General features: G+C 41.5%; 1 protein-coding gene across 6 annotated transcripts in view; it reads left to right on the top strand.

Annotated features, from left to right (window-relative positions):
• KDM4C (lysine demethylase 4C) overlaps nt 1-26832 on the top strand; it is a 337267-nt gene that overhangs the window by 286119 nt on the left and 24316 nt on the right. For 5 of the 6 annotated variants that reach the window (XM_059656697.1, XM_059656696.1, XM_059656699.1 and 2 more), the window contains one exon: nt 15812-15982. In XM_059656697.1, the coding sequence (XP_059512680.1) occupies nt 15812-15982 (171 nt within the window). Of the gene's footprint in view, nt 1-15811; nt 15983-26832 lie in introns of those variants that run through there. The other variant, XR_009447593.1, reaches the window with a different exon arrangement.

The raw sequence follows: 26832 nt of genomic DNA, 5'->3' as shown, positions 1-26832 counted from the left end.
AGTGTTACCATATTGCATCACTCTGGTGCTTTGCTATTTACAATGTCCAGTTAGTAGCATTACCTCATTAGATGTCATGGGGGGATGCATCTTGAGATGTAAATGAGGTCATGACCTCTGGAGTCAGAGCAGTTGATGTTCACACCTCGATTCTGCCAGTGGGAACACACATGCACCTTATGCAGGTTTCTGTCTGTGCCACAGCTTCTTGCCATACAAACAATGGCTGCGTACCTCCCCATGTGCTTTTAGACCACAGCACAGAGTAAGCTCTCAGACAATGGAAGTGGTATCATTGCTTTCTCTTTTTACAACGACCACTACTACTGCTGGTTTCGGTGCTATAATCCTGTGGGAACTGGGATAAGAAACCTAAATTCAGAGAAGCTCAGTTCCTTGCCCAAATAGATTGAGTTAATGAGCGGCAGGTGCTGGTATGTGAATGCATTCCAAACCTCAAACCTCGAATGGTGGGATCATACATTGCCATTTTAATATTCCAAAGTTCTGTGGTTACTGATGATTATATTGCCATTGCTATTAAAGAGATCCAGGTGTTTAATCAGGACCTTGTTCCTCTGAAGCATGATGTGTGTGGTGGTTCAGTCAGTTTATGTTACTAATGTTCCATAAATGATGATGAAAAAGAAAATATTTAATTTTGAGGTGATTTAGAAACTACTTTCTATTCTTCCCTTTGAGCATGATATGCTTTGTAAGGGCAGGGAAAACATCACATAATTTGTAACATCACATGTGGCAATTTTTTCTTATGAGGGAAGAATTTTAATGTTTGTAAATTGCCTCTGCAAAGTTCTCTAGTGGGAAGCACGATGAGCACAGGATTTCTGAAGATATATTCCCGCTAGCTCTTATTTACTCAGTATTCTTCAGTTAGACTCCAAGCATGGAGTCCTCCCCTAAATGTGTGACAGCAGCTCCAGGGAGGAGCATTGTGATTGCCTCTGTTGCATTCAACGTTCTTTCCTTTTCAAGCATAAAGAAGTCCAAATTTACTCACGTATTTCTCCTTATGTAAACTTGAATGCTAGGGCATATGCTCCCGAGAGTCAGAACTATGGTTTGTCTACGTCCGCAGCCATTGCTCTTTGGGAGTAATGAGCAATTGCTGAATCATAGCAGTGAGTACTATTAACATCAAGCTGACTTGGCACCCTAACCCTGTCTTTTTCCAGAATAGAGGATGCTTGTACAATTTGGGTGAAATGAAGTATAAAGCTATAGTTACTTCAATAGGACCTCCATTTTTACTCATTTTTTACCCCACCTTCCTTTTCTTTTGTTTCTTCCAGTTATTTGCATTTTGCATCAAAAAGACCATCTTAAGGCAAATTCTAGTTTTCCTTTAATACCATAAATTATTTTATTTTTAATGGACTTCAGAGAAGAAGGGACAGGGAGAGAGAGATAAAAACATCAATGATGAGAGAAAAATCATTGATTGACTGCCTCCTGCACACCCCCTACTGGGGATCGAGCCCACAACCCAGGCATGTGCCCTTGACCAGAATCGAACCTGGGACCCTTCAGTCTGCAGGCCGACACTCTATCCACTGAGCAAATCCAGCTAGGGCACAAATTATTTTAAATATACTGGCTTATTCAATGTTATTGAGCTTTGGGTGTAAAATATAATGGTGCATAATGTTATAAAAAATTCATGTACTCTTTCATTAAACAGGAAGCACATTCTGTAATTTTAAAAAAATACTATTTGAAAAAATAGGTAGCTTTCATATTCTTAAAGGTAGAAAGAAGTATGTAACGAAAGTTCCCAGATAATCATTTTCATTTTAATCATCACAGGTCCACCATAGGGGTGCACATGTGCAGGAGAGTGGTAGGTCTCTCTTGACACAAAGCAGAAGAGATGAGAGGAAGCAGGAAAGCTAGTGGGGAGGTGATGCCCTGTTGCAGGTGATAGGAGAAGGGGAAGTGGATTTCCAAGTGGCCATGTCGGGTGAGGAGAAGCACCTTGGTTCTAGAGACCTGTTGGAGGTAGCCTCACAGGCCTTAGTAACTAATCAGGTGTGGGAGGGGGAAGGGAAGTCTCCAAGAGACAACCGGATAATGAGAACTAATCACATGTGAGAGTTTTATCTGCTTTCAGTGTGGCCTTCTAATGCCAGTGAGCTTGCCGTGGCTTCAGAGGGTTGACCCATCCAGTGCAGCTATGCGATGATTCCATCCTTTCTTTCCCTTTTTATTTTACCTCCTTTAGTTTGGAGCTCAATCCCATGGCTTGAATATGTCCCCTTTTAGTTTCTCTTCCATACTTTTTAGAAAGAGAACCATAATTTAGCTCGCACTCATCTAACAATGATAAGAATGGTGCCATTTCCACAAACTCTCTTCCCGTCTCCAGATCTCGGCTTCTTTGTGTTTAGCCGGCAGTGGAATTGTTTTGGTGGTGGTTACTTTTCCTATAATGATTTAGATTTTGCTAACTTCCATTCTGTTTAGTAAAACTGATATGGCCAACTATTCTCTGATCAGACTTGTGTATATTGATCTGCTATTTGTATGTGGGTTGTTTCTTCCACATAAGTTATTTTCCAGATACCCTGCTGAATTTGTACTGATATTGAAGAACAGAGAGAATTCTGATTAAAGCAAAGTCTGGGGTAAAAAATTCTTAGCAAGGATTAAGAAAAAAATATTATAGTGACTCAGGCCTGAATCTGATCAATCTTCTTAAATTAAACATACATTTTAAAAAGAGAAGAAATCCTTCACCTTTTAATCAATAGAAGTGGTTTGTTGAGATCTCAATCCATTTGTGCCAGATGATGAAAGTTAAGGCCTGCCTTGCCTGGGAGGAAAATTTTTAGCACAGGCATTTTTGAATATTTACATCTGGAACCAGTCTTTTCCTCGCTTACTTTATCAGGTAAAGAATCAGGTAAAGCCGAAGCCGGTTTGGCTCAGTGGATGGAGCGTCGGCCTGCGGACTGAAGGGTCCCGGGTTCGATTCCGGTCAAGGGCATGTACCTGGGTTGCGGGCATATCCCCAGTGGGAGATGTGCAGGAGGCAGCTGATCGATGTTTCTCGCTCATCAATGTTTCTGACTCTCTATCTCTCTCCCTTCCTCTCTGTAAAAAATCAATAAAATATATTAAAAAAAAAAGAATCAGGTAAAATTAGTGAAGATAGTGTTTTTCTAAATTTTATTGAGATAATTAAGTGCATCCCATTTTAAACTTCTGCACTCTATTTAATATGCCTTGTTTTCCTTTTTTACTTCCCCTCCTGTAGTGTTTTCCACAGGCGGGCTGGGTCAGGGAGCCTAGAGCCTTTCTCCCCATGCTTCCTGTCAGTAGAACAGGCTTGAGTGGATCCGCAGCACATCCCCGTGCACTGGGCTCAGTTCCCGTTGGGGCCCATTGTTTTTGCCCTTTTAGTCAGTGTAGTTAGAGAGAGCCAGGGAGTCTCACTGTGGGTTATCCTGCCTTCTGTGGGGCCTTGGCTGTTCAGTCACAGGCCTGGCTGTGGGGGACGCAGGAGAAGGTCCAGGACACTGTCCCCAGAAGGTCCTCACAGTAACCTCACAGCCCGGGGCCAGAGGCTCTTCGACCTCCTTTGAGCCATCTTTAGCCACGCCTTCCATCCTTCTCCCTTTTCCAGATTCCTTTCAAAGCCTGGTGTCTTGGTATGGGTTTTTGTGCCAGTCCCCATCTGGGCACCAGTTGCAGCGGTCCAGGCCCATTTCTGATGCTACAGTGTTTCAAGGGGTATTGAATTTGTGGCAAGAGAAAACAGATGCCGCCATTGCAGATTCCAATGTTAATCAGCCAAGGATACAGAAACTGATCAGAATGTGGAGACCCCGCAGGCAGAGCAGAGGCGGAGTGCCCTGGGTGGCCCGGGGTTGGCTGCTACGGGATCTGAGTGGAAGCTGTGCTTTGCTACCATACTCTTGCTCTATATTAGGGGTTTACACCTTCATTCTGGAAAAATTTACTCTTAACCATCTAGGCCTTACCATTTAAGGAAAGTTTTGCAAGTAATTGGCTCTTGCATCAGACACAGGCCAAGGCCACATACCTATTTGGGAGCAGAAAGCAGTCAGTTCCCAGGTGACTCAGAATATTATCTTTGCCTTTAAATACAGCCTTTCACCAGACTCTGATTTCTTATCCTTTAATCTGTTTGGAGAAACAAATAATGTATTTCAAGTGTGTACTCTATTATAGTGTAACTAGAGGCCCGGTGCATGAATTTGTGAATGGGTGGGGTCCCCCGGTGTGGCCTGTGGGGATTGGGCCGAAACTGGCAGTCCAATGCTTCCTGCCACTCCTGCCTATCCCAGCCCCACTGCACTTGCTGCGGGCTCCCGCCCAGTCAGTCCTGATCAGGAGAGGCTCACACTGTCGCAGTGCTGCTCACCAGCTGTGAGCCCTGCGTCTGGTGCCTGACCCGAGGTGGGTGGGTGGGTGGGGGGGGAGACCGGGATGCGATCAGCCTTCCGGGCCGGCGGTAGAACACCCTTGCCCACCTGGGATCCAGATCTGGATCCATCCTGCTGACGTTTACACTGGTTGTTGGGAGCCACCTGGCAGCCGCTTTTATATCGTTTCTTCCTTGCGGAGGGTCTAGGGAGGGGAAGTGGCCGCAGTGCCCAAGGCCTGCTTCCAGGAGGCCAGGGGCGCTGTCAGGATCATGCTGGCAGCACCAGTTCGTCAGTGCCTGACCTGTTCTCCGGATATTAGACCTGCAGGACTACCGAGGGAGTGAGTGGCTGCTGCTGGGATGGTGGGCCACCTGGACGGGTCGTTTATCCAAGCGGCACTCCCACTGTGGGAGCGCACTGATCACCAGGGGGCAGCTCCTGCATTGAGTGTCTGCCCCCTGATGGTCAGTGCGCTTCATAATGACCAGTTGATCGGTTGTTAGATCGCTTAGGCTTTTATATATATAGATATAAATGTAATAGACTAGAGGCCCAGTGCACGAATTTGTGCACCAGTGGGGTTCCTCCGCCTGGCCTGTGGGATTGGGCCGAAACTGGCTCCCTGACATCCCCTGAGGGGTCCCAAATTATGAGAGGGAGCAGGCCAAGCCACGAGACCCCACCGGTGCACAATCGGGGCTGGGGAGGGACGTGGGAGGTTGGACAACCGGGGAGGGGTTGAGGGAGGGCTCCAGGGCGTTCCTGGCCTGTCTCACTCAGTCCCGATTGGCCGGACCCCAGCAGCAAGCTGACCTACTGGTCAGAGTGTCTGCCCCCTGGTGGTCAGTGCATGTCATAGCAACTGGTCGACTAGTTGATTGTCTGCTCCCTGGTGGGCAGTGCACATCATACCGAGTAGTTGAGTGGCCTTAGCATATCATTATCATATTACACTTTGATTGGTTGAATGGATGACTGGACACTTAGCCTATTAGGCTGTTATTATATAGGATATAATAATATAATATAAATGTGTAATATATTGTACAAAATGTAGACTGTCTTACTTTAACTTTTTATTCTGGCCTTGTAAAACTACAAATTCTGATTTTTAAACAAACATTTCAAGAAAAATCTGTGACATGAGGCAGGTATTTGGCTTTATCACAAGAGACCCTCATCAGAATCAGGAGCCTCGGCAGAGCTGTACTTCCCACTGGGCTCTGTTATTCCCCTACAAAGGGCATGTGGAGCCAGCAGACCTGGGGCTCCCCTGTGAGGGCCACCTGCCTGAGGAATATTTACAAGGCACACTTGATACTCGGCAAGTTCAAGGACCACACATACGGAGGGAAATCTAGTCTTCCATTCCAAACACAACTTACTTGGTTGCTTCTTGCTTCCCTCCCTTCCTCCCTTCTCTCTCTCTCTCTCTCTCTCTCTCTCGTAGGGAATGTGTGTTTCACTTTTTCATAGCATTACTATTTCTCAGTTCCCAGGACATTTTAAGATTTTCAGCAAATTATACTTCTTTTTTTAAAAAAATAATTAAGGCATGCATTATTGTCTGATAGCTTGTTAAGAAAACTAAGTGGTGACACTAATCCCATATTTTAACATTGGTGTTAGAGTCAAACACCATGAATACAGGGAGAAATATAAATGGAATGTGTCAACAGACATACGACAGCAAAGGATATTTGACATCCCAACATCTTGTAAAGCATAAGAAACAGGATTTCCAATTCCTTCAGGTAGAAAACAGTAATTAGATGCTATAGTCATAGTGAAATCCATAGATACTGACAAAATGTAATAAAAGTATAACTTATTAAGATTGTTAACTGCAAGCAATAGAAAAGGCAATTAAGTAAGTTCCAACTTTTCTATCTGAAAGACCATTCTCTATGTCGACATTTTATGCCCATGCTCTATAAAGCTAATGTATAAAAGTCTAGATTAACTAGAAAGGCCTCCAGAGGCCTGTTGGCAGGCAGCAAGGCAGCCTGGGATACCCCAACTTCTTTGTCCTGCCCTCTCACATTTCTCACATGCAGATCAATCCTTCTTTTCTTTTCTGGTAAAATGGGCAGTTTCTTGATCACTCCTTATCTGAAGTTGGCTTCTTTTCATCCTGAGATATTATGCATCCTCTCGTCTTCTTGTCCCACACTAGGTGTAGCAGGACAGTGGATTTATAGAGTGGAATCCAAAGAAACACAAGAAATTCCTGTTTCTACATTCTTCAAAGAAAAATTCTTTTAATTTTTCCTTCAGCCATTTCTGGGTTGACCTAGCACCCAGCTTTTGCCTGAGCAGGAGGCAGGGAGAAGTGAGCGCTCTGTGGGCCTCGGATATCCTCCTGAGTTATTTTCCCCATTTTGTGTTTCTCTCCTTGAGTACTAGGTAGACCTTCTAGTCAAGTTTGTCTGCCTTTTCCCATTCATCTGAGGAATTAGAAGAAAACAGAGAATTTGAAAACTCTTGTATTCAGTAACTTTTAGTTATACCTTAAAATTTGTTAACACATTCCTTTATCACATATTTGGAGTAAAACACAGCATCCTTACTAGAGACTGAGAAGTGGCTTTTGCTGAGGCTGTAGGGACCCAGAGATGAACCTTGGTGAAATGAGAGAACAGGGGGCTGCAGGCATGAAACCGGGAAAGAGGGGTGACAACTACAGAGTCTCAGTTCTTTCCTTTCCTTTCCTGCCTCTACAGGAACCCCACACACTTCTCTCCATCACAGCTCTAGGCCCATACATGCATTTAATTAACATTAGATAGACTGAAAGATGGCCATTACCTTCTTGGTCAGTAATGAACTGTAAAGACTGTGTTTTTTTCTCCTTGGGTTAACACGATGAGCTAGCTGGGCGAATCTGCCCTCCTGCTGCTGCCATTGTGATGGTCAGGAGAAAGCTTTTGGCTGACTTTTCTTCCACTATTCCTTTGGTTATTTCTCCTAAAATTTTGAAAGAAACCAGGAAGCTTATGCTTGATCAATCTTTCTCTCTCTCACCTATATAAGTAGTGTGTCTGTATAGAACAGCCGTGGGCAAACTACGGCCCGCGGGCCGGATCTGGCCCATTTGAAATGAATAAAACTAAAAAAAAAAAAGACCGTACCCTTTAATGTAATGATGTTTACTTTGAATTTATATTAGTTCACACAAACACTCCATCCATGCTTTGTTCCGGCCCTCCGGTCCAGTTTAAGAACCCATTGTGGCCCTCGAGTCAAAAAGTTTGCCCACCCCTGGTATAGAACCACTAAAGACCTGTTCCACCCTTTTTTTCTTTCCTGTTCAAGGTGACCATTTCCTTTGTTGGTAGCAGTGTATCAATGTAGATAAAGTAAATGCAAGTAATAACGTGTATAGTGCCTTTATAGTTTCTGTGCATTTTCATACATAATACATTATCTCATTTGGGCCTCACAGTAAGTAACCTTGTGTGGAGGTATTATGATTGTATTTATTTTTTATATATGATGAAATGGAACTTCAAAGGGTTCAACAGTCATTAGAAGTTACAGAACTTCCAGGTCATTAGAGCCAGAGCACATAGCATTTAGACTGTGCTATTTTGGCATTTTTCCAACTGGAGACTATGGCTTGGATTATCTTACATGGTTTCATTATTTACCTGGGCTTCCTTCTTGGTGGCATAGAGAAACTGTTAAACCATTTAATTAGTCTGTTTTGCTTTGGGTTGACTTCCTTACAAAATTTTTGCATCTATTTTAGCTATTTTTATCCCATTCACAAACTTTAATTGAGATTCAAAAAAACATTGTTGGCAAGAGTACCATATAGTAATACCCTATGCCCCTTGCTTCTCCTATTGAAAATGTCTCATTCAAGATAGTGAAACAAAATTGTTGTATTATCTTATAATTGAACAAATGCTTTCCCTCCTCATCTCCCCCAAATTGTAATTTCTTCAACATTTTTTTAAGATGGTTTGGAGTATTTTAGATGCTTTTCATTTTCAGATAAATTTTAGAATCAGTTTGTTAATTTCTACACATACACATAGAATTATTTAAATTATTGAGATTCTATGAAGTTATAGTTCTTCCCTAATTTCACTCTTGCTACACAAGAAGCTCGAGGGCTCCTGAAATATAAATACCAAGGCAGAGCTTCTTGGAGCAGGCATCCAGGGAAGACTCACCTGTTCTCCAGCAACTAAGGAGAGTGAATGTGTCTTAGGAACACACATCAGGTTCCGTCTTAGTAGTGGGATGCTGCCACAGCCCTCCAGCTCCACTAGTCTACCTGCTGTGAGCTTCCTCTCTGCTCTTTATGAAGCAAGTGTGTTATTCTTCAGAATAGAAAGTAGGAGGTGTTTACCTAGTGAGAGTTTTCCTACATTAATACAGGGAAGCACAGTTTTCCCATTCTAGTTCTCTTCACTTACCTCCCAAACAAGACCATGAGGTGAGCTCATGACTCAGATGGAAAAGAATTAGTTTCCCACCCCCCCCCACTTTCTTGTGCAGTCTATTTGTTATACTTCTACACACGTTAAAGTGCATAAGACCTAAGTCTGCTGGGAAACTGCTTACCACTATTTCCCACTTATTATATGTTTGCACGTAAAAACCCATGAGAAATAAAAGTACACGTGAACAAGCAGACATGTAGAAAATTAAATACTTGTGACATTTTTATGAGTGTGCATGTGCATTTGTCTGTAGGAGCAATTATTTCTTCACGAAGCCCCAGGGCTTTAGGTTTTTCTGGGTAGGAGATTTTTACCAGGCTCTTGTAATTTTATGAAGAAAGCTGTCATTATTACAGGACAGGTTTCAAGGAGTGACTCTGCTGCATTCATTTGGTAAAAGAAGAACAGTTTGTATTAATGCATTTACTCAGATCCCTCTAGAAATTTTTATAAGATGGATACTTGAAAAGGTACAATAATATCTCAAAGGTTGTTAATTTGTAGAAGTAAGGGAGAAATAATAAAGTGGAGAAAGTGGAAGGGTCATTGGCTACATGGAAATGTGCTTTTTTGTCTGTTCATGGGATAAGTTAACTTGGCTTTGTTTCTTCAGCTCCCGCGCTTTGTTGGCTCTGTGAGCCTCTGAGTAGACTGTTTTATTTGGATTTACGCCCTTCAGTAACATTATATAGATGGTTAACCCAGCCACGGATTTTCTCAAGATGACATCTCTGCCCATGGCACATCTTAGCAGATATTGGGTGACCCTCATTTACGGTGTAAACACAGATCAGCCTTGCAAAATCTTGGATAAGACTTTAGAAATCTTAGAGCATAGGATAAGAGCATAGGAATCTTCCTTCCCTCTACCACACAGGATCTTTCCCTCTAAACCCTCTCTATAGAGGTCATATTGAACTAACTGCTCTCTGTCAGAAACTCATTGGGATAAATTATATTTGAGAATATAGTACATATTCCAATCTCAGAACTTGTTAGATTCCTGTGTCAGTTACCCATTTCAGCTTCTATAAATTAACCATTTTACCCCAAAATTACCCATTTCAGCTTCTATAAATTAACCTGTCACAGAGGTGTCTTCTTTGAGTTTCATTTCACCACCGTATCCTTTTATGGACAGTGTATACAAGCACCATTATCTAGATGATTGCTGTTAAAAGATTGACTGCTGTACGTCTAAATATTTCAGATGATAATATATTTGTAATTTAGTATCAAGAAATATTTGTGTTAGGGGATGAGAAAAAATTATAATTTCTTTCACTAAATTTCAGCTAGAATTGCACAATCCTGTCAGTTTTGAGTATGGGCAGCAATGGCACTAGCAGTTTCTGTGACCTGTTCGCAGTAGTAATCATGTCATCATTGTCACTAGGCATTAGTAATTAATACATTATTATAGAAGCATAGGTCTTAAACCACAGATTTGGTGGGGTTTTTTTCAATATAATTTGTTTCTTTTGTAATCTTGTGTGCTTAATTTTATGCAGTTACAAACATCAGTCTGAGCCGGGGTTCACAGGCCCATAGGTGACCACTCTGCTTGCAAATGGCCTTCCAGCTGCTGTGCATGTGGGCTTCCTGGCTCTTTCAGACCTGGCTCCGGTGTTCCCAGGGGTGAAACCTTCTCTGGAAGGCTCCTTCCTGCCCCTTCCTGGGTGCTCTTAATACCTACATTGAGGTCAGCCATGTCTGTCTGCCTTTCTGCCCATGAGCTTTTGAGAGACTGGACCCTCTCCCTCCTTTATTTTAAGCCTTAGCACCTAGCAGTGTGCCTCGCTTGTAATAAGCACCAGGAACTGCTTATTTAAATGCCATGTTCCCACTCCATGCCCATCCATGCATTGCTTTTCCTCTTTGCATTGTGTGCCTGCCAGTTCTTTCTTGGCTCTGGCTCAGAGTTTACTGCTGTAAAGTTCTTGTCAGGTAAGGAATGGTGATTTTTCCATCCCGTTTTGCCAGCACTGCTTTAAGTGTTCTGGAGTCAGCCTGTTGGATGTTGGCATGCCTTTGATGAGCCAGTATTAGGGACATATTTTTCTCCCTACTCAGGTTGTGATCATTGATGATTTGCCATCTTTTCTCTTAAGTGTGGAAATATATGTCAACATTGGTTAGAATCTTAGGAAAGTTAGAGAGCTTTGTAATAAGGGCCCATTTAATTTTTAAGCCCACCCTGATTGAAGGCAACATGGTATCAGTGGAGAGAAAACTCTTTTACATCTGAACAATTAGCTTTTATTATTGGTGTTGCCCTGTAGAGGTGGCTTAGTTTGATGGGAAGGACAGGTATAGCAATGAGTTTCAAAAAGACAATGAGGCTTTTTGTATGCGTGCGTGTTATTTTAAATGAGTATAGCCCCAAACCGGAGCATAAAATACCCATATTGTGGATTTGACCCCCAGCATACAGGAGGCAACTGATCGGTGTTTCTCTCTCACAATGATCTCTCTCTCTCTCTCTCTCTCTCTTGCTCTCCCACCTCACCTCTCTAAAACCAATAGAAAAATAATCTATTCATTTTATTATAACAACATTCATTTCTTAGGAATTAGTAATGATTATTAAGAACAAAATAAAAGTGCCTTTTTTGTTACATCCCATTTGGACTCAATGTGAGATATAAGTCAGATGAAATTTTATAATTAAATTTGTGCATCATTCCACTTTACAAAAATGTTCATTTCCTCAAGTCCTTATATCATATTTACTGAACTGGAAGATAAATATTGAAGATGGTCTTACTAAGTAATTTGGCTTCAGCTTTTTTTTTTTTTAGCTTCAGCTTTTTTTTTTTTAAGCATCTCAGTTAAGTAGATCTAACTGTGGATTGGTTGCTATTTGAAGAATTAGAAACTTGCAAGGACTCTTGTATTTTATTAATTTTAGTGTTTTCAAGAATTATTAAAGAAATACATAATGACAGTACAGAAAAGTACATAAAGAAACAAATGAGTACAATTCTATTACCTGGAGTTATACAGTTTAGTATATTTTTTCATAGTATTTATTTTATATATTACCTGTGTGTGTTACAAGCCATTACAATACTTAATGGCTTAAAGCAATGACAACTCTTTGGCTGGTGATTCTGTATGTCATAGTTTAGGCTGGGATCAGCAGGTGGTTCTTCTGTTCCAGGCTGGTTGCCTCATTCATCTGTGGTCAGCTGCAGAACAGTTCTTCTCTTGGATGGATTCTCTCACATGTCTAGGGCCTTAGCTCTGGTCAATGTGATCTCTCATATGCCAGCAGAGTAACTTGAGTTTGTTCACATGACAGAATTTAGGGCCCCTTTAGAGACAGCAGAAATGTACAAGGATTCTTGAGCAAAAGGCTTTGAGTTGACATACTATTGCTTCTACTGTCTTCTATTGGCCAAAGCAGGCTAAGCTACAAGGCTACCCCAGATCAAAGGGTGGGGAAATAGACTTCAGCTCTTGATAGCCGGAGCTGCAAAGTCACATTGCAAGGATGTGGGAAAAGGGAAGAGTGAAGATTGGTGGGCATTTTTGCAACTTAACTTCAGTGTGTATGTGCATGTCATGTGTATGTATATGTGGAAACCGAGAGCATATGTTATTATTTCTGCATTTTTCATCACGAGATAGGCTTCAAATCCTAGTGGCTATTTCAATACTGTGAGATACTTGGGAGATGAAATGAATTTTAAAAATCTTTTTAAATCTTTTTATTTATATATTTATATAAAGGGAGGGAGAGAGAGAGAAACATCAATGATGAGAGAAAGAATCATTGATCGGTTGCCTCCTGTATGCCCCCCACTTGGTATCCAGACTGAAACCCAGGCATGTGCCCTGACCGGGAATGGAACCATGACCTCCTGGTTCATAGGCTGACACTCAGTCACTGAGCTACATTGGTCGGGCTTAAATGAATTTTTATATGAGAAGTTCCTTAGAACGTATGTAGAACAGAGGAGGTAGAAACTCAATAAATCATAGTTTAAAAAGTAAGAAAAAGAAAATAAAAGTTCTTTAAGAAACTGCTTAAATACCATCAGTCTAATTTCTGGGTTGGTTTTATTTCTCCTCTGATTTCTTTCCACATTTACTCTCCTGGTTGATGATATCGAGGCACTGGTAATGGGAGAGAACTTGTTTCTGGGCCCCATTTCAGCCTGTCACCAACTGGGAGACCTTGGAAAAGTCACTTGACTTTATATCTCACTTACTTCATCTATTTAGTGAAAATAACTATTTCACAGAGTTGTTGGGGGAGAATTTAATTCTCATGTATATTGACATGTGTTGGAAACTCTAGATGTGTTACTATTTTTTAGGAGCTCTCTGAACATTTGTTTTGTAGAATTTCTAGAACACTTTTTTACTTAATATTTTTTTCATATCCCCAGCATCTCAAACTGACTGATTTTAGCTTTTCTTTGAAAGAAGTTGTGTTAAAAACAAATAAAAACAACAACAGGTATTTCTGCTTAGTGCATATTAAAAAAAATTTGACTTTCACAGTCTTAGCCTGCATACTGATCTTCGAAATACCATGGCCATTTCTTTAATCTGATGGAGCCCCCTTGCATAAATCTGTCTTCCCTGATCAGAAATAACATTCTTAACATCAATAGACTCATGGGCTTTTCTGACAGGAAATACTTTTGAGGATGTATGATCAGTTATGGGGTATGCTTATCAATAAATTTTTCTTACAAAAACAAATCAGAAATCCTATCAAAATATCACTATGAAAAAATCTATTTTCCTTAGTACTTCCCATAAAATGGTCATGCTTGAAGCTTATGAATATTTTTATTTAGATGAAGGCTCTATATTTAATACATGTGCTGGCCATCTTTCCAACCAGTCAATTTGCATAGATTTCACGTCCTAAGTAGGAAGAAAATGGTTGTGGTCTGGAGTCAACCTTTTCTTTGTCAAGTCTATATCACTTTTCTTTCCCTTGACTGGCTGCTTTCACTTACCACACGCTGTGGATTTCACCGTAAACCTCCTTTATTCCCTCCCACTGCTGACATACATGCTTCCTTACCCCCAGAAAGAGAACGTCTTCCTGAAACTCGCTTTTACTTTGCCAGTTTCTAAACAGTGAATGAATCAAATTCTCCCTTATTTTGAAAATGTGTTTGTACCCATCTTTATAGTTCATTCATTCATTTTTGTTCATTGATTGATTCATTCATTCATTATTCAGCAACAGCGTTGTACACACCCTGCTGAATGCCATGGATAAAAAGACAGATAGGTCCTAGTGCTGTCCTGTGGATGTGCCCTGTCGTAGGAGGTGCCCTGTCCTAGGAGGGACAGTACATGAAAGTGACATTTGGCCAGGGCTTTAAGTGAGAGAGAAACAAGGCTCTGGGAGCCTGGGCAGTGTGGGGAGAAGACCACACTATGCCTTCCTTCCTAAGGACCATAGCTGTGTGCTATGACAAGAGTTAGAGTCAGGAGTGGATGCAGTGAAGAGCAGGACAGCGATGATTTGGAGCTGGATTAAGCTTTGTCATGTGAAATCAGAATGCTGCACAGGCATACACACTGATTGCTGAGTAAGGAGGGAGGAGTTGTACTGACCCGGTCTCTGGTATGTTCTTCATTTCCCAAAATGAAGCCATTTCACATTTGCTGAGAACAAATTGCCTACGAGTCTAGGTATTTTATGTACTTCATCCTATTTTATAGCAGACCTTCCACATAAATATCCCCATTTTGTAGATAAGCACACTGAGGCTGAGGAAGGCTAAGTAACATCTCCAAGATCATGTAGCTAAAGAAGCAGAGCTTAGGATTCAGAGCCAAACCACTGTCTCTGTAAGATGGTAAACCCAGTGTTAAAATAACAGGCACAAAGGAACAAATGTCATAGTGAAATGCAGTATTTGCAGTTCTCACCTTCCTCATAGTAAAGCTGGATCAGGCAAGGCTCATCCATGATGTTAAATCCAAGCATAAGTGTGCAGGATAGATGTGTGGTGCTAAAGTTCTCCCACAGATTGTTTATTAGTAATAGAAGAAAAGGGTGATTATGAAGTAGAGAAATTGGACCATACTTTTGACCATGATAAAAATTCGCATCCCCATGGAGAGGCAGACAAGCAGCATGTGCCTCTAGATGTGACATCCTGAGTGGAACACAATATCACCTGTGTGGGGTTCTGGCCCGGAACATACAACCTGGATCTGATCACGAGGAAACATCAGACAAGTGCTCTATTCACAAAGCAGGGGGAGGGAGGAGTGTATCCTTCAAAAGTATCGCTATCATAAAGGACAGAGGAAGGTTGGGGAAATGTTCCAGATTAAGGGAGGCTCAGGAGCTGTGGCGACTAATAGTGTTTGACCTTTGACTGTGTCCTGCACTGGAGTGTGGGGACCAGGGGCTTGGGGGCCCTGAGTCTTGGCTCAGTTGACAAAATTGGAATATGCATTGTAGAGGATCGGACATGTTGATGTTAAATTTACTAACATTAGTAACTGTAACTGTTATGTAACTGTGGTTATGTAAAGGAGAACACCTCTTCTTAGAAAACACACACTGATGTATTTATGAATAAAAGCCTAGTAAAGCTCAAATGGTTGGTGGTGAGGGGATAGTATGCAGGCGTGCGCGCACGTGTGTGCACACACACACACAATTTGTATATAATACTTAAATATACACATATATAAAATAGAAGTATAATATGCAAATAAAGAAAATGGTAAAATGCTAATAGGAATAGATAAAGGGTCAAAGAATATATGGGTGCTCTTGTACCATTCATATCCTTACAACTTTTAAGTCTGAGAATATTCCCCAATAAAACGTTAAAAAATAAAAAATGATATTACTAAGCCAATTACTGTTTTTTTAAAAAAATATTTCTTTTATTTCTGTCCTTTTCTCTTTTTCCTCTTTCTTTTCTCTTTTCTGCCTCCACCCCTCATTAGAAGTTGAAGGCTGGCGAGAGGGGCATCTCTGTGGGGCAGACCGTCATCACAAAGCACCGCAACACCCGCTACTACAGCTGCAGAGTGATCGCTGTGACATCGCAGACCTTCTACGAGGTCATGTTTGACGATGGCTCCTTCAGCAGAGACACGTTCCCTGAGGATATTGTGGTAAGTAAGTTCCTGGGGTGCATGTCCCCAGTTTACTTTTTGGTGTAACTAAAGCAGCTGAACCTTTCAGGAATCTTTCTTCTGACTTTGGTAGTAGCTCTTTCGTTTATTATTTCATTCAGATGTGCTGTTTTCCCACCATGAATAAATATTGTTTTCTAGGATGTTCCTTAGCCTTCATCATCCTAAATAGTAGTCAGGTAAGTGGAGACTCATCTCCTCAAATTCTTTTAATTAAATGAGAAATATATGGGGCCAGGGAACACAAAATGCAAATTCACCTATTCTTTACTGTTACAGTTAGCACATTTGAATACCTTTATTACTTCTTTTTCTCTGTGCTTAACTTAAGAACATGGCTTTTACTAACCTGACTTGACAGTGGCATCTGTGATCTGGCAGATGTTTCATACAGCAGTGCCAAAAGTCACTCAGAAAAAGGGCTGTGACTTATACTGAGTTTCTTAACTGTGGTCTGGAATGAACATACGTGTGTGTGTGCGCACACACACATGCGCATCCATCTACCTGTCTCTGTCCTGTTTCCTCGGTCCCCTCAATGAACCCTTGGGAGTTACTCAGAGGATCAGGTGAATATGTCTCAGGAGCCTGTTTCTAGCAGGATGTTTCTAAAGAAGAACAATTTTCGTGGAAGGGTTTTTGAAACGGAGATCAACCACATAACGGGTCAGGGTTAGTCTAGTGGTCATTTTGTTACCCTTATGTGCTTAAGGGAAGTATGGTTTGGGGGAGCCAGGCCTCAATATTGTATTTGTAACTTCTGCCTTGTTCTAGGTCTGCTGATGCTTTGCTCTTTGTACTTAGAAGGTCGTTTTTTAATGACTTGATAGTAATAACTATGTGTTATGTGCAGTTGATAATTACAGGTGACCATATGAGATTGCTCATAGATATTTCTAGATCTTCAGTCTCTTGGGGCCAAAGGAACATTGACTTAGTCAGCTTTTTATGCTTACTTCTCTATGCTGTTAAGAGACACACGTTTGTAAACACAAGTGACCATATTTGGAAGGTTTTAAAGCAAATGAAGGTAGACAAATTAACAATCCCAGGACTTAATCCTACACCAGAGGGTGAATTGTGCTTCTTTGCAAAATTCTAACTGGAGCTTCACTTTGCTGCATTGCCGTCGCCACACATAAACTGCAGCCCTTGGGTAATATGCTTAACTGGTCAGAGTAGGTTGTCCCTTTGGGTACTCAATGCACAGTCACTGGGTACCTGTGTGCCAAGCATCACACTGGGAGCTGGCAAAATAACCAGAAAGAAGGTGCGATTCCTGCTCAGTTGGGGGAGGAAGCAGGCTAGTAAATGGGTGCTTTCCATAAGTGTGATCAATACCATGAATAAACCTGGTGCCGCTTATCACCTGTTGGGTCCAGAAGAATGAGTAGGAGACTCCCCAGGGTTAGTCGGGCTGACACTGACTGACATGTCCAAGGTCAGGACTGCTTCAGAAACCTAATGTGTGTGGACTCATTTTCTCCTTACAACCTTACGTGTTAGGCACTACTATTTTCCACATTTTGTTTCTGAAAAAACTGAGGCACAAAGAGATAAATAACTAGCAAGTGTCAGAAAGAGTATTTAGTCCCAGCGCCTGGCTTTAGAACATGTGTTTTTAACCCCTAGGAAGAAAGGAAATTTGAAGCAGGAGGAGAGGGGTTTGCAAGGCCATGAAAGGCCTGACCATGTACAGGAGACCAAGGCCCATGGCTGTGGCCAGCCTTGCCTAGGCAAAATACTCACTTCAGAATCAGCCTTCTTTTGTGCAAACTGTGAATCCTGAGCCAGCAAAAGAGAGAAAACTTGGGTGGGGAGCATTGTGGGGTGTGATAAAAGACCTCTAAGCACTAATCCCCAAACCTGAGCAAATAGTTAGGTCTCTGTCCGTGTTAGGACATATTGAGTCCTAACTTCCCTTTCACTTCACAAGCCTTCGTACACCCAGCCAGTTTTTGGTTTGTTTTTTCCTTTTTGTTGAATTTATTGGGTGACACTGGTTAACAAAATATACAGGTTTCAGGTGCCCAATCTACAGCACATCATCTGTACACACAGCCGGCCAGGTGTAAGCTTCTCTGGAACGTCTTTAACTTGTACATTGGAAAAGAGTGTCTGTGATCCTGGAAGTTTCTGAAATTCCATAAATTTTCCTTTGACACTGTCTGCTTCGACTCTCTGTGAAACTTTAAGTTTGCTTCTAAGTACATGTGGGTGTTGTGAGAACACTGGCTCCAAAATGTGTAAGATTGTTCAGAAGCACCATGGCACTGAAATCAACAGGAATGGAAAAGCAAAATTTTGTACAGCTTATTTAGCATTACTTAGTATATTCGGCTAAGGTTTGGGGGGTTTATGTAGGCACATGTGTGTGGTCAGAGCCCTACCCTTGAAGGGAGGGACAGCATGTGCAGTGATGAGGGGCATAGATTGGAGGGGGACCTACCTGAATATGTGTGATTGTTAATTTCTTCAGGAGAAAAATATGATAGTCATCTGCAAGCAGGCCTTCTCTCTTTCATCCAATCCTTCCTCCCTGTATATTTCTCCCCACCCCATCCCATGTCTAATATTTTTGGTTACTTGTTTCAGGCCTCTTACACCAAGTAGGAAGGTTTCAATCATGTTGTGTTTTCAAATTTCACCTACTTTCTAGTAATCCCGCCCTTTGTTGGCTTCCTGCTCTTTGTTATCTTGGTGCTAAGTGAGGCATTCCCAGGACATCTTGGATGGCTCTATAGGGAGATGTTTTTCCCTTAAAATATTGTATCCATCAGAGTTCTCTAGAGAAACAAACCAATCAGTGTGTTTGTATTTATTAATACAATAAATATATTAAAAGTGTGTAAGAGTGTGATTTATTGGCTCATGTGGTTATGGAGGCTGAGAAGTCCCAAGGTCTGCTGTTGGCGAGCCAATGGTGCAGTTCCATCTGAGTCTGGAAGCTGAGAACCAGGAGATAGGTGTGCAGGTGTGGTGTGAGGCCACAGGCTTCAGACCCAGGAAGAGCCCTTTTCATTTAGAGTCTAAAGGCAGGAAAAAGCCGAGCCCCACTTCAAGGCAGGTGACAGGAGGAATTCTCTTTCTGGAGGAGGCTGAGGTCACCCTTTTGGTTCTATTCAGGCCTTCAGTTCATTGGCTGAGGCCCACTCACACTGGGGATGGCACTCTTTACTCAGTCAACCAACGCAAATATTAAACTCATCCAAACGCCCTCACACACTCACCCAGAGTAATGTTTGACTAAATATCCGGCTGCTCCGCAGCCTAATCAGGTTGACACATAAATTAATCATCACAAATGTCTGATCCTGATGCACTTTAGAAGACTCTTTACCTTGTGGGGCCGGGCGGACTCTGTGGCAGAGGATTATTTCCTTTTCGATGAAACAGTGGCCACGTTGTTTCAGCCGGTTTGTAGCACTCTGTCGATCCAGTCCATTAGCCATGCACTTAGTCCTGGTCATTGTCCAGGCTCCACAAGGTGAACTCATGGGGTTTAAGGCCAGCTTTTAAAGGGTTATGCAAGGGTGGTTGGGGTCTGTGCTTCTCACTGAAATTAATGAAAGCTGTACAATTAAATGCCATTATAGTATGTCACCTAGACTTCAGTTTGAGATCGGGGAATTTGGTGTTTAACTTTAAGGCATATTGGATGACTGTAATTAAGTACATGTAAATTATATTGATTCCCCTATCTGATATAATGTAAGTATGTTTACACCATCATTGTTAGGCCATGTGGTTTAATTGCTGTGATTGTCCCACTTCTACTTTTGATATTCATCTACACTAATTTACCCAACGTGCTTATCAGGTGTGAGTGCTGCTGGGAAGGTTCTTTTCCCAAATTCAGTGTGACATCAGTGTTACTGGCTACTGAAGAATGAACTTCTCTAAGCTGTGGTGCTTGCTAGCTAGAACTGCTGTACGGGTATAGCACAATTTCAGTTGTCTAACTATGAAAATCAGATTTAGAATATCAAGTTTAATCATCCCAACGATTTATGTATGTCATGAATAGCTTCCCTTTTGAAGCCTGATGCTTTAGTAAGGAAATTCACATTCCCTGTATATAGAATCACTGATTACAAATCATTTTCTAAACCCAGAGAAGAGAACCTTTCATGCAGGCCGGCCTGTCGTGTTTTAAAATAAGTTTACCAAGCATTAAAATGCCCATGTTAGGCTTACGAGACTAGAGAGTGTATTTGAAGCTGTAGAGAGAAACATTCTTTGGACTACCAGGAAATTTATTTCCATACCTTTATCTGTGATAGCTAGAAAAATGTCCAAAAATTCTCCTTTCCACGGTGCACCTGCAGAAGGTGTGTATCAGCCCAGTTACACTCAGCATGCAATCTGTAGCTGTCAGGGGCGGTAATAAAAGATGTATTGCCATGAGCCTCCACCTGTCGGTCTATAAAATTGCGACACACTTCCTGATGAATTTTTTGTCTCTTACAATTTTGATGGGAATGGAAGTTGCCCACCCGAGAGAACTCTAGGAGCATAGAGATTCCGGGCCCCCTTTTAAGCTCTGGCAGCCCATGCTGACCCCAGAGTGATGACAGGTTCCTTTCTAAGCCTGAACTTAGAGCTCATTTTCAGAAAGGAGGCTGGTGCATCGGGTTCTAGATAGTTCTAGGATGAGCACTTGACATTCACCAGTGGGCATGCGAAGAGAAACAGGACCATTTAGAGACTCGACAGCAAGAGTCCATCACTGCAATTTCCACGAGGACTCGCTGCATTTTTCAGCCTCGGCTGATGTGTGGAAGAAGCATGAGAACTATATTCTTCAGGGTTGTAGGGATGTATTGTCAAGGCCTTAAGTTTGTGGGCTGTATGGTGCAAACTGAAGTTCTTAGAGCTGATTTTTTTCTTTCAGGTGTTTTTAAAACACATTGCTTAAACTTGTGAGCCTCCATTATTTTCCCCTCATTTTCTTCACCGTCTAGTAGTTTTTGCTATCTTTTCTGGTCTTAATGTTACAGTGGTTCTCAACCTTCCTAATGCTGTCACCCTTTAATACAGTTCCTCATGTTGTGGTAACCCCCAACCATAAAATTATTTTCGTTGCTACTTCATAACTGTAATTTTGCTACTGTTATGAATCGTAATGTAAATACCTAATATGCAGGATGTATTTTCATTGTTCGCGACCCACAGGTTGAGAACCGCTGCAGAAGATGTGTTCTCAGAACTTGGTTCCTGCTTGTTCGATTAAACAGTGCCTGTGTGAGATTTCACACAAACAGCTTCCTGTTCCCACTGCGAGTAGGGGAAGGAGACAAAGGAAAACATCTGAGGGGCAGGGTTGGGAAACTAAGAAAAGAGTTGTTCCCAGCAGCAGTCTCTACCCTGGGACCCCAGGAAGCACTTTCAGATCTCTCCGGGCATATCAGGGTTGAGGTGCCCCGATTTTCAAGTCAGGTGGAAGTTGTACCTCATCCCAGACCATCTGTTCTGTTTCCTCCAGACTGATGCCCCTAACTACCTTCCTTCCTCCCAGCCCCTACCACGGTTTTTCTAGAATCAATGGAAATTTGCCAGGGAAGGCTCTGAAAACTTTGTTGGTTGGGGGTTCTTCAGGAATGGCGCACATGACATCTGACTGCTCAGGAGTGGTGCCCTAGCGGCACTTTCCTGACTGAGGACCTGAGACCCTCTACCCAACCAGGATATAGCATATACATTGATAACACATCCCTGAAGATATTGGGCTTATAAATTAACAGAGTGTGTGTTCCTATTTGACCATAGGGTTTAAATTACTTTGGTAATAGAGTGATCTTAGGTTATTATTTGACAAATACATCTAGGAGAAGTCAATACTGTCTATTTAGTGATGAACTGACACTGCCCTCATTTTATTATTTCCTTTTCACATCTTATTTGAAAGAATTTAGCTGATTTTATCAGGTGACACAGAACCAGTATTAAATCTGGCCTTTTGTTTTACTAAACAAATTATATTTTGAGATCAGAGTATGTGGGTAAAGGGAGGACAATGATATAAGGAAACGTGGAAAGAGATTGAGTTGGGTACATTTTTTTTCTTTCACATTTTAATCTTTTCCACAGTCAGAAAATGCTCTCTGCTAAGAAGTGGGTGAAAACTTGGAAGCTATGACCTGCTCTAACCTTTGTTGGCTGTGTGTGTTTCTGTAAATCAACTGCTTTGCACCATCTGATTTCTTGGCTTCTATAAAATGGAGGATATTGACGTTTTTAAGTCTTCTATGATTTAGATATCTTATCTAGGGCCATTAAACATAAAGAATGTTTAACTCCTCTAAATGTTATAATAGTACAGTGTGTTGTATAATGATTTATACATGGTTTTTCAGGTCTGAGTAGGATTTTCCATTAATAAATAATGCTTATGTGATCTGTGCTTGAAAAAGATGACTTTTGCAAATTAATGACAAATACTTTGTCAAAAGGGAAGGGGGTTTTAAATTATGCATATTTCCAGTATTATAGTTCTCAGGATATATGTATAGGTAACTGTTTTTAAAACATGCTTGATATTTACCCTTTTTAGCCTTTAATTAAGAATAATGTGACCCAATAATTCCTTTATATGTGATATTCTCTTTTGGGGGTGGGGAAAATTACAGATAAAATCAAGTTTTCTAAAGCAGTTTATCTGATTTATACCATAAAAATAGTGATTAGCACATAACAAATCAGGCTTTAGTGATTGCATGCTAAGTAACCAATATCTGAAGCACTGTTGAAATAAGAACTTTAAGAGAACTGTGAATGAATGTGAGTGCCATTAACAATAGGTGACATTCTATAGTGAGATAAGGTAAAATTGTTATTGGTGGGGAGAGGTACTTGTTCCCATCTTGGCTTATCAAAGTGGGCTTCTTATGATATCTGGAGAAAAGGAATTTTCCGAGACTTGCATAGGAGAAATGAGGTATTGTAAAAAGCTTTTCTTGTGGAATTACAATCCTGAGTTTCTAGGGTCCCATTTCCCTTTTCCTGCGAAGGAAGAAGTCCCATTTTGCTTTTAACAGGCTAAAATCAGTGCCAGCGACGAGTTTTTGCTCCATTTTGGAGAAGGTGTCCAGTCCAGCATCAGGCTAGCTTAGTTTGTATTCCCAGCTGCAGTCCATTAGTCCATTGTATGTGGGGTCCTCCTGGCTGTGGGAGAGCCACGAGGCAAAAGAGTGAGCTCCTTTGTTGAGGGGATTATGTACCCAAAATATTTCTGGGCTTGCAGTGACCCTGCCCATTCTGGTCAGTGATCTCTGTTCTCAGGTTTGACTGAAAGGTAACTTCCCATGTCACTCCAGCTTCACTGCATTTATTGCATTTAGGGCCATTCCAAGACCCCTAGTTTCCAAAGCTTAGGTTTGGCGTTTTGTTTTATTTTTTGTCTCAGAGTTGAAAGGGGCTGAGTGGAAAGCCCATGCCCCACCGTATGAGAATAGACATCCTATATTTCAAAAATAGTATGGCCCTTCATTTTCATCTCTAAATGGCTATATTGTAACACACACGCACACTCACACATAATTACCTCACTCTCACCCATTTGATAAAACAGTGAATATTTGCCCAAGTAATTCTTCAACATGACAATATGGCCACCAAAATTGATGAGTCATATTTAACTCTTTATGGGGCTTTCCTCTTGTCACATAAACATTTAAACTGAGGTAACCACACATACGTACACTTGGCCTCACTGTGGAGCTCATCGGAGCTCCCTTAGTCCATAGCTCTGTTGAGCACTCGTGTATTGAGATGGCCCAGCCCTGTTTTCTGTGCGTGCAGCCTTGGCTCCTCCCCTGGGACTTTTACTTCCCCTTTGCCCTTAGTGTCTGTGCGCCCCCACCCCAGGGCTCCCACATCTTGAACCACGTAAGGATGATGCATCTGCTGTGGGCCCTAGGAAGAGCTCATTTTCTTTTTTTTTCTTTCTTTAATTTTTAAAAATATATTTTTATTGAAATCAGAGAGGAAGAGAGAGGGAAAGAAAGAGAGAACATCAGTGATAGAATCATTGATCAGCTGCCTCCTGCACATCTCATACTGGGAATAGAGCCTGCAACCTGGGCATGTGACCTGACCGGGAATCGAACCTTGACCTTCTGGTTCATAGGCCAACATTCAACCACTGAGCCACACCAGCCGGGCTAATTTTTTTAAATTAATTTGAGAGAGAGAGAGAGAAAAAAAACACACACGTTGATTTGTTTATGCATTTATTGGTTGATTCTTGTATGTGCCCTGATGGGGGATTGAACCTGCAACGTTGGCATATCAGGACGATGCTCTCACCAATTGAGCTACCTGGCCAGGACAGAGCTCTCGTTTTCTGAAGGAGATGGCATACCCTTCCAGAGTCCTGCACACCCCTTATTTTTTAAATTCATATCCTTGTTTAAAGGGAGGGGTCACTGACATGTTGGTAGACAAATGTGTGTGGTTAGGAGTAATAACAAGAATTAGCAGCTAATATTTAACAATTGCATATGTATAGTGTTGTGCATAATACACCCATGGCTGCTGAAGTTCAAGAAATACAGCCCTAGCCAGGTTGGCTCAGTGGATAGAGCATTGGCCTGCGGACTTGAAGGGTCCCTGGTTCAATTCAAGTCAAGGATACATGCCTGGGCTGCAGGCTCGATCCCCAGTGGGGGCGTGCAGGAGGTACCCGATCAATGGTTCTCTCTCATCATTGATGTTTCTATCTCTCTCTCCCTCTCCCTTCCTCTTAGAAATCAATAAAGATATATTTAAAAAAGAAATACTGAAGGGTTTGAGATGAAAATACAAGTAGTCCTGTAGCACCCCGCATCTGGGTGCAGTCCCACCTGCTGCTTGTATATCCCAAGGTGTTCAAATGCATACGTAAACTACATATGTGTGCGTGCGTGCACACGCGTGCAGGTCTTTGTTGGTTTGAATGCACCTGGCATCATGTTGACTTGCTAAAAGCGAAAAATCTAGGAATCACATTCTGGATACTATTAATGTTACTGCTAATTAGTTGTTAGTGATGGATGTTTTAGACTATTAGTTGGCAAAACTGTCACCTTTTATGTTCCTGTACTTCCATGTTTATTTTTCACAGTATCATCCCTGGGGGCTTGTTCTCCACCTCTTATTTTTACCTACAAAAGCCAGGCTTAGCTGTTCTGGCTCCATCAACACCTCCAGCGATCCCCTGTTTCATATACCCATATATCCTGCGCTCCCTCCCCCCATTTGACATATTTTTGGCTTACAGTTGCCAGTACATGCAAGTCTGTATCAATTTAATACTAAGGGTATTTGTTTCAAGGAAAGTAACAGGAAGCTAACAAAATCTCACAGAGGTTTTTTTGGGGGGGGCAGGGGCGGGAGGGTGGGGAGAGGGAGATTGAAAAAACTATCATAAATGAAATATTAATTGACTGGACTACTCAGTGTTCATTAAGCAAATCAGATTATAGCAAGAATCGGGCTTTAAAGAAAGATTACTATCTGGCATAAAAAAGAACAGAGTAGTCAGTATTTCAAAGGTTTGTTATTTATCAGGAAAAGGGCATAAAATAATCCTCAATGTAATGCTGAAGCAGGCATTTATTCCAAGCTAGAGTGTGATCAGTAAAGCCAAATTCACTGCCTTCCTCTAATGTATTCTTAAGCTTTTGAATTAAAAGCTCATGTTTGGATAAATCTGACAGTGGTGTGTTATCTACATACTATTTTCATTCTTGTCTGGAAAGCTACAAACGGCAATATTCTCCTTAATTTCACATTAAGATTATTTCGATTTGACAGTCTTTTGACAACACAAGAATCATTTGGGGAGTTTCGGAAATTTCTGCTTTCCCTGTAGGGGTAATAATGTTGAGTAAATAGATTGATGCATTATCCTCTCCTCAACCATCTTATTTATCTGTCTCCCATTTAGCCTGTGAGGAAAGAGGCTGGTAGTAATTACATCCTGTTCTTCATGAGACAGTTTGTTATGAACATGCTTGTTTAAGTTTATGCATTTGCATTAAACCTGAAAGGAAGGACATGTTAAATGAATAGAGATAGAAGCAGTAGCTTACATGGAAAGTGTTTATAGCAGCGGTTCTCAACCTGTGGGTCACGACCCCTTTAGTGGTCGAACGACCCTTTCACAGGGGTCACCTAAGACCATCCTGCATATCAGATATTTACATTACGATTCATAACAGTAGCAACATTACAGTTATGAAGTAGCAACGAAAATAATTTTATGGTTGGGTCCCAACATCAGGAACTGTATTTAAAGGGCCAGCAGGTTGAGAACCACTGGTTTATAGCGTACAACTGCTCCCATTGTATTGCGATGCTCAGGCACATTTGCAACTTTGAGGCCAGTCCGGATTACTTCATTTGTACACATATACTTCAGGATTCTCTTCTTCTGAATTTAACGTAATGTGAGCTGACATTTTTTGACAAATCATGTTCTCCCAAATCCTTTTGTTTTCCTTCACCCCTTTCTGGTACTCCTTTTTAATCCTCTCATTAAAATCCTCTCCAGATGTTACTCATTTGCTTAAAACGGCACTGCCGGCTGTGAAATGCAAAGTTAAATTGTACCCATCTCTTGCTGAGTTGTGACTCTGTGCAAGTCATTTCATTTTTTGGTCCTTCTCTTTAAAATGGGGGCATTTGACCTAGGAGCTCTCATAGACTTCCTCTGATTCTGGCGAGGAGAAATGCAGTTGTCCGTAATCAGCTCTGACTATAAGCATGGGTATGTGCCTCGGCCAGCTGTCCACTCTTCTGCACACACACGCTCTCCTTTTATGATTCCAGGCTTTAAAGACTATCTG

Source organism: Myotis daubentonii, chromosome 11, assembly GCF_963259705.1.
Source record: "Myotis daubentonii chromosome 11, mMyoDau2.1, whole genome shotgun sequence".
Lineage (NCBI taxonomy): Eukaryota > Metazoa > Chordata > Mammalia > Chiroptera > Vespertilionidae > Myotis > Myotis daubentonii.
The sequence above is the reverse complement of the archived record's forward strand: the minus strand, read 5'-3'. Positions and strand labels throughout refer to the sequence as shown.